Source organism: Cydia fagiglandana, chromosome 20, assembly GCF_963556715.1.
Source record: "Cydia fagiglandana chromosome 20, ilCydFagi1.1, whole genome shotgun sequence".
Classification (NCBI taxonomy): Eukaryota; Metazoa; Arthropoda; class Insecta; order Lepidoptera; family Tortricidae; genus Cydia; species Cydia fagiglandana.
The window spans coordinates 5408097-5416931 of record NC_085951.1 but is presented as its reverse complement, the minus strand read 5'-3'; the positions used below and the strand labels follow the sequence as shown (position 1 = coordinate 5416931).

Here is an 8835-nt window from a genome sequence, read left to right as displayed (position 1 = left end):
ACTGGTGACTACTCAGAAAAAAATCCCGGTAGTACTTGCCACCAAACAGAGTTGGTAAAAGGTGGGATTTTTTTTTCCAGTAGCAGTAGTTACCACCAAAATATTATTACAGTTCAATACTAATAAAAGTAATAAAACAGTAAAAATATGTACAGTCGCCATCAGATATATCGGAGCGGCCAAGGTGTTCACAATATCTGAACACGCACTCTAACGCCCTAACAATAGAGGAGTGTTCAGATGATTGTGAGCACTTTGGCCGCTTCGATATATCTGATGGCGACTGTACAGGGAGTTTTTTTAAGTCATTTACGAAATGAATATATAGGTCATACCAAACATGATCTAGAAATCTAGTTGGTATGTACTCGTATCTACTAAGAAATAAAATAAAAGGTTCATTGTAAATATTTATTTCAAATACTATGAGTGCTTATGGTAACCAATGATACATGTTGCTCGTCGCCGTGCGGCGCTACTCTTACCTAGCCATTGGTTTAATATCACGCTTCAACCAACGACGGCCTGCATGCGAGCTGGCTGATGGCTCCTCTGCACGATGGGCCAGCGCCGGCCACTCCAAGGGACGCACCCATGCGTTAGAGGGAGCAAGTCTTCTTCTTCTCGTGTGAAGGGATCATAACTAGATAATATTTTGCCAATATCTTGCCACCTCTAACCCCGAGGGGTAGCTCTTATGAAGTTGCGTAGTAGAGGGAGCAAGTGATATTGCTATCTCATTCTACCACATGGCTGCGTCCCTTGGAGTGGCAAGCGTTGGCCCATCGTGTAGATGAGCCTTAATATAAAAACATCTTTCAAATTGATTTAAAAACTCTCGCATAAAGGCATCTTACAAAACTAGATTTATGTAGACTTTGCAATATAATCATTATTCACCATTTTATTCAACCAATAATTCTAATCTGTGAATAATAATTGTATTTTGTTTCCGTATATATAATTTTATTAACGATTCTTGTTTATCACTATATTCTCTATACACAGAGGCACACAATGCTTATATACTAGCTCCGTATTTTAACTATGAGCCTATGGTTTCAAGTACATATGTTACTCGATAACGACTTAGGCTACCTATGTACAGTCCGCGGAATATACTTGTCAAAGCAACAGACTCTATTGGCACTTTTCTAGTTGTTTTCAAAAATAATATGAGTAATATCAAGAGTATAGAAGAATACTCGAAACAATGGAGTACAGTCTGACTTCGTAAATGCTAAATTGTGTATTGTATTAATAAACTGACCGTGTTATCAATTATCATGTATATGTCGGCGGCCGATCGTAAGATCAGGCATATCGTGAAAGTCCTAGGCATATCGTAAACGTGAAAATCTTTGACTCGTTCCCTGAGTCGACCGAGCCCCGCTCTATTTCTGGGCAGTTTGCCCTTCGGGCATCTGAAGCAACCTAACGAATCTATCTTACCTATATATTGGTTTAATGTGACTAATCTCAAAACAATACACAGGAACATTACGATCTGCCTGATCTTACGATCGGCCGCCGACATATATAATGAAATGAAATGTATTAACATAACCATTAACTGACAAGGAGTTGGGTATCTAAAAAGTAGTTGGTTAGAAATTTGAAATGAATAATCTGCTAGTTTGACAAGTATAGTGTAATGTGTAGTTACCTCTCTATGCTAAACCTATAGGCGGCCCTCCGACCTTACGCTGTGACCACAGTCGGACCTTACAAACTAACATACTGATATTATTTTCATTGTTGTTCTCAAACTTCTTTTATACTGAAAAATCTGATCTAATTTAATTAACTATTACGATAATATCATATCATAACGTACAAAACTAATCATTACGTAGAGTGTCAAAAATGTGTATAATTTGCACCAGCTTTATTGTAACTTTTCAAGCATTATTCTACAAAATTTCGGAAATATTTGTGACGTTCCACGGGAAAAGGTACCTTATGGCGGCTGGCGCTTACGTCGCATAGCATCGCAATAATATTGGAGCGGCGTTAATAATAGCGCAAGCGCTAACCGCCATAAGGTACCTTTACCCGTGGGACGTCACATTTAGTTAGTGTTCAATGAAAACGAAAAGCGTAAATTTATTGTGTAGCCTCTAAAAGTTCAAGAAATGATCAATAAATGTTATATAATCGGTCAGTCAAACATAGGTACCTATTAATAATAGCTTAAACCTAAAAAGCGACTAGAACTAAGAAAAATACAACCTAAGCTCTTACAATTGTCATGAACCTAAAATAATTATTCCTTTTCAGGAGTGCGAAATAAATAATCATTTAATATTTACAAAAAGTAAGTATTGCTGGAACAATATATAAGGAAAGTATACGAACAATTGTTCGAGGAATCCTATCATTATAAGAAGTTTAGAGATCCATATTTGAATACAAGTGTTGAGTGTGCCGTTTCAGTAGATAACCAGTGTTTCAATGCTTCTCAATAAAGTATTATTTCTTATTAATTTTATAACATGTTTGAATGACGTTCCGAGGCATATAAAGTTGAACAAGTTAGCGTTAACGGTTCGCTAGTCCTTTAGCTCACTCATACTCTTCGGCCCTTTACGAACTCAGTCGCAAATCAAGCGAGCTTCCTCGTATTATCACTAGCTTGCTCTATAGTTCGTTTTTTAGCATTAGAAAGAACTTGCAAGAAGGTAAGCGATCTTGACATGTCTTTTAATTGAATAACGCTTTTTAAAAATCAAAAACTATTACTTATGAAAGCAAAAGAATATAAAAGTTCGGATTAGATTCATAATTGTTACATATTTGCCGTAACTTATTTTTTAAATGTGTTTTTCAATTAAAAGACACATCAAGATTGTTTACCTTATTTCTAATGCTAAAAAAACGAACTATAACTATTTATAATAAATATGGGCAACTAAGTTTGCAGTAGGTAATTACTTTATAAGACATGGAGGCATTGAAACTTGGTTATGCTATGAAGCAGCAACATACTATTAATATATATCGTTACCTTTATCTTTATGCAAAGGTTTATTCAATAATTTATCGAAAACCTTCGACATTAAAGGCCATCGTTGTCAAACATAAAACCAACAATAAAATATAATAGAATACCAATCCAACAGTACGCAATAAAATTAATATCGTTCAACTCTAAATATAGTTATTTGATTGTGCAATGAAATATGTGCTGGTTCATATAGAAACTATATGTTGGCACTGATATTGCAAAAGATAGATTAAAATAATTGGAAAAATCAAACTCTCCAATAATTAATTACATATTTTTAAGTCACCCATTAAAACACAAGAATCCCAGTGCGTTTTTCTAGCAGTCGTCAAAAATTGTGGATAATTTGATGTGATGCTTGCTTCGAATAAGATCCAAATGACTGGAATTGGAGTAAAATTATATATCACTCCTTGAACGCCAGCGTGGAATAGCTAGCTTTACCGGTAAATGTGATGATATATTTTTTTATATACCTATAAGTCACACTAAAGCTTAATTAAATTTTCGCTCCAATTTCAAACAGCTGCTACAAAAACCACATCATTCACTATTCCTATCTTGACAACCTCTAAAACAATACTTCTATTATTTATTTAGAAATCGTATCACTTCGAATTACCGAATAGGCTTAAATCAAGTCTTTGTTTGATTTACATCTAACGTACTCGCAGCGTTTATACCAGGACGCCTTTGATATGTTGTGCGCGTACATCTTTAAGGGTGCGGCCACAGATATAGGGCTTCGGCGAATATGTTATGGCGTCTCTCGCTATCCAAGGAAAATTGAAGAGACGCCTTCACGAACATAGATATATATTTCTATGTTCACGAATATTCGCTGAATCCCTGCTTGTCTGGCCGCAACATAACACAATTTGGCTGTGGTGTAAACTTCTAAGAAAAAATGTAGAAAAAAAAATATGTCACATGACATAACAAAGCGGGTTGCGAGTTGAATGAATGAATTCTCAGTTTCATTGAAATCTACTTTGATTGTGATGGATTTTACTAAAATGCACGTAAGAGATAGTTTTCAATGACACTGAGAATTGTATCTTAGTCTGAAGTCCAAAACAGCAATAGCAAGCTCATGTTATCTAATTTAATGCCACTGTTCTAAATTATAACGAGATAGCTATTCCAATTTCAAACTTGTGTGTAGATACTGGTACTACCATGTGGTAATGTACAAAAAAGCCTAAAAGTATAATACACAACATGAGTTTGAGTATGGTGGTCTTTTATAAATAACGTATCCATCACTATCAGCCTTGCTTACTAAATCAGAATTCCATACAAGAAATGTTGATAATATCGACTAATAATCAATTAGAATCACAAACTAAAGCATACAAGTAGAAGTGACGAATATTTTATTTACACCATAAACAACCATCATAGAAATGTTTGCCAATAGATGCTTTTTGCCGGAATTTGAACTCCATGTGACCAACTGAGGTCAATTTTCCGAATGGTATTAGATAAACACACGAATAGTCGAATCGTATGGATTGACAAAACACTAATAAGTCTAATCTCGTTCGTGAAACATGCCCCAGCAAAAAAAAATAGGAATTACCCGCTGCCGTATTTAACCTTTTCGACGCCGTGTCAAACACAAAAGCTGTCACTCGGACTTTATGCATATGCACGTAGGTCTATGTTGCTCTGTGGTCAGTGACCGATTAATCAGTCTTTGGCGTTGGGCCTGCGGTGCGGATATATCGGTCATTGGCGTCCAAAAAGTTAACGCGCGAATGTAAACCGTCAGACGTCAACACTGTCCCGTGGTATCACTGTTAGTATCACTAGCGTCCGATGTGAGTGTCAGTGGCGCCGTCAGCCGGGGGCTCGGGCGCCGGCGCGTCGTCGCATCAGGTCTTGCGCAGCTCCACCAGCTTCACGTCCTGCACATGCAGGTTGTGCTTGGACTTGGCGGCGAACTTGATCACCGCTTGCGTGGACACGAGCGGGACGTGTCGGAGATCCAGTCTGCAAAATTAGTGGTATTAAGCATGATTCTGGCAATTAGTTATTCAATACAATCAATATGACGCCAGTGGCCATATATGATATATATTAGTACTATCTGGCCGGCTAGCGTGACGCATGCGTTTTCGCGCTCGACTACATAAATCTAGCGCGATTTCAAGTCTGGAGCCACGCACGAGATGCAAGTCATGCTAGCCAATCTGATCCACTCAGAACGAAGAAACTGTCGCGCAAAGCAGCTCGGTCCGTGGAGAATTTGTGGCTGAGACACGTTTGTACAAATCTAATTGCTTCGCGTGACAATTTTCGCGCATGGCATGAAAATTTTAAGGCAGTCTTATCTCGTTATGCAATATACATTCATGCTTCGATATATTTTTGTTTCACCCTTAGGTTGACCGGTAGAGAAGTCTGCCTGCTGTCTTTAGAAGTTTGCCTTTTGTACAGCTGTTATGTGAAATCTTCTTCCTTGTCGTATCCTCAAGCCACTATGTCTAGGGCCCAGTGCATGCTAGCCTGCAATGTGGTTATGTGGCGTTTGTCTCTGACGTTATTCTGTCCGCTCAACGCGTAGCCATATGTCCACCCCTACGCTTTCTTGCCATGCGGCCAGTAATAATGCACTTTTCCCAGGCAATCTGGCTCTGTCCTGCTAAGATGGCCGAAGAAACCAAGTACACGGTGGGAGCAAACAGTGGAGAGCCTATGTGCAATGAAGTTGCGATAACTACCTGATGAGGTTGGGGCAGCGCGCCAGATGGTCGAGCGCGGCCTCGGTGAGCAGCCGGCAGCCGCCCAGCGACAGGCGCTGCAGGCCGTGGTGCGCCAGCTGCGCCGCGCCCGCGTCCGTCAGCCGCGCGCACGACGACGCGTCCAGCTCCACCAGCTTTGGTAACGCCTGGATAACATATGCCTCGTTAGATTACATGTTGCTTTTCCAGATACCGATGCTATAGTTCGTTTTTTTAGCATTAGAAAAAACTTGAAAGAAGGTAAGCGATCTTGACACGTCTTTTAATTGAAAATTGCTTTTTAAAAATCAGTAACTGTTACTTATGAAAGCAAAAGAATATAAATGATCGTATTAGATTCATAATTGTTACATATTTGCCGTAACTTATTTTTTAAATGTGTTTTTCAATTAAAAGACACATCAAGATCGTTTACCTTATTTCTAATGCTAGAAAAACGAACTATAGCCTCCGATGGCTCGGGCACGTAGGCCGGATGGGGGAAGATCGCGCAATCTGGAGGGCGTACTCTGGGGTACCAAGTGGCCGAAGGCCGTCTGGATGCCCTAGGTACCGCTGGAGAGACGAAGTGCAGCTTTAAAGAACTTAGCGAACTCGGCGCCGTCGACTGGACAGAAACGGCTTTGGACAGTGTAGCATGGCGGTCTTTGGTGTCGGAGGCCATGATCCATTTCGGGTCGTTGCGCCACAGCAGTAAGTAAGTTTTCGAGATATCACCAGTAATTGCAATATTCTGACTACTTTGTTTGATTTTGCTGATGGCCTTAATTCCCGGCACTTTGAACTGTATAAAATCTTTAACTGTCAGACATTTCTCACTTTCTTACAATGTAATAATATATGATCCTTATAGGATCGTTGAAGGACTTAGAAGCTATTTTCAGACGCTCGTAGATTAATGAAGCATGTGTTGTAGCTAGTATTCATCACAAAATTTGTGAAGTCTTTGAATTCTTTTACGCTTTAGTTTAGCGGTAGGAAACTTCTAAGGGCCACTTGCACCATTCACTAACTCGGGGTTAACAGGTTAAACCTGGAGTGTCACCATGGTTACCAGTACAATTTGACACTAGCTTAACGGTTTAACCGGTTAATCCCAGGTTAGTGGAATGGTGCAAGTGGGCCTAATAGGTTTGTAGAAACAGTACAACTTTTATTTTTTCTAAAGGTCTAACTTAAGAGCTCGTTACATCTATTTGAACGCCGATATTTTGCAGTTGTTCTTAATAAAAAGTATCCGGCGACCAGATCTAATAAACCCTTTAACTTAGTGGTAGTAAATACCCACCTGCACAACATATCTCATGGCCACGTCCGTGATATCGGTCCCGGGCAGGCGCAGCACGCTGAGCGCGGCGAGGCGGGAGGGCTCGGCGCCGGTGCGGTTGCCTCCTCCGGGGCGGGAGTTCTCGGGCGGCGCCAGGATGCCGCGCAGCTTGGCGTCGTCGAGGCAGCGCGCGAACGACAGGTCCAGCGACGTGAGCGGCGGGCACGTGGACGAGCGCAGCGCCAGCGCCGCCTCCGCCGGCGAGCCCGCCAGCGACAGCGAGCGCAGCGCCGGCAGCCGGGCCAGCAGCCTGGACACATGGTATAATAATATACTCCGCCTGGTACTCTCTTCCCGTCTTTTCTAGGTCACCTGACGGACACAAGTCTACGTCATCATGCGACAGCGCTATATGATAATATGCGATAGCGCTATAGCGTGGAAAGATAAGTCGGGCCCTGGAGGAAAACTACCTTAAATCCTTAAGCTAGCTTATTTTACTTAAAGGAGACATTCCTTTATTTTTAAAAAGAAACTAAACTGCATTCAAAGATTTTCTAATACTTGCTTGCCTCGCCCGGGACTCGAACCGACTAAAGATTCCAAAAAATAAACACTCGCAATTTTATTCTACTAGTCGATACAGTTAATGTTAATGATAACATTTCTCCAAGAAACATTAGGTCTTACACTCATCTGTCATACAAATTATCCATAAAATATTTAGTACTCAAGATTTTTTTAGACAAGCCAAATTGAAGAAAAACAAGAAAAATCTAAGAATGCAGTTTTATTTCTTTTTAAAAATAAAGGAATGTCTCCTTTAAGTAAAATGAGCCAGCTTAAGGATTTAAGGTAGTTTCCCTCCAGGGCCCGACTTATCTTTCCACACTGTATATAGCGGCCATGTTATTGTGACGTAGGCTTGTGTCACTCTGGGAAGAGAAGACCATGTTTTATTAGACTATGCCTGGACACATAAGGACAGTATTTAGAATTTGTTTCATTTAGATACGTGGTAAATGATACACTTTTCAAATCATGATTCCTAGGCTCCAAAACTTGCCGAGAGCATAGAGAAAAAAATACATGTAGTAGTGTAGAGTGAGCACTACTACATGTATTTTTTTCTTTTACTTCAGTTTTAGTACCAAATAGACTGTATTTTCGTTTAGTAGTCGATATCTGGAAAGGAGTAGCGGAATTATCAGTACTGCTACTTGACAATAGATGTAGCACCAACCGAACAGTCTAGTCCACAACAATTTTCAACCAATATTATAACCAGATTAACCGGAACTCTATTTTCAACTGCTTCTACCTTATATTAGTTGTAAATTGTTGTTCAATACAATTTTCGTAAGTCTCGACACTAGAGTATCAAGAAGTGTTACTAATAGTACCGCTACTCGATGCTAGATGTCGACTGCGAAAATAATAGTCGTTTTGGTACCAAATCTGATGTAAAGTGCTCACTCTCTATTCTTTTCTTTCTCTATGCCGAGAGTGCAATCGACATAAACGCTAAAATGAGAGAAAGAGAGGTATGTTTACCAAGCCAGTTGGCGACGAGCGAGATGACACCATTCGAGGCCGAGCGACAGGGGCTGGCGGCGCGCGATGCCGGCCAGCTGCGCGGCCGACACGCGCACTTGCACGAATGACATGCTGCGCCATAGGGATGGATCCATCTGCAAGATAACAAGCATATTTAATCATTTTAAAGAAGTTTTGAGTTAAAATATATCATAATCATTGGCCTGTAACATTAATAAAGTGATGGTTTAGACTTTAGACAGCGTCCATAAAAGTGA

The 8835-nt window shown here is 40.1% G+C and overlaps 1 protein-coding gene and 1 long non-coding RNA gene across 2 annotated transcripts in view; both read right to left on the bottom strand.

Moving 5' to 3' along the window:
• Positions 1 to 397: 397 nt before the first annotated feature.
• On the bottom strand, positions 398 to 4857 carry LOC134674653 (uncharacterized). The gene is made up of 2 exons (XR_010099650.1): positions 814 to 4857; positions 398 to 552 (listed from the first exon to the last, which is right to left on the bottom strand). It is a non-coding gene; the product is annotated as an uncharacterized LOC134674653 (long non-coding RNA).
• Position 4858: 1 nt separating this feature from the next.
• LOC134674652 (jmjC domain-containing histone demethylation protein 1) overlaps positions 4859 to 8835 on the bottom strand; it is a 48427-nt gene continuing 44450 nt past the window's right edge. The window contains exons 18-21 of the mRNA XM_063532773.1: positions 8576 to 8712; positions 7043 to 7331; positions 5734 to 5900; positions 4859 to 5002 (exon numbers count right to left, since the gene is read on the bottom strand). Coding sequence (XP_063388843.1) covers positions 4885 to 5002; positions 5734 to 5900; positions 7043 to 7331; positions 8576 to 8712 — 711 coding nt within the window. The 3' untranslated portion in view covers positions 4859 to 4884. The remainder of the gene's footprint in view (positions 5003 to 5733; positions 5901 to 7042; positions 7332 to 8575; positions 8713 to 8835) is intronic.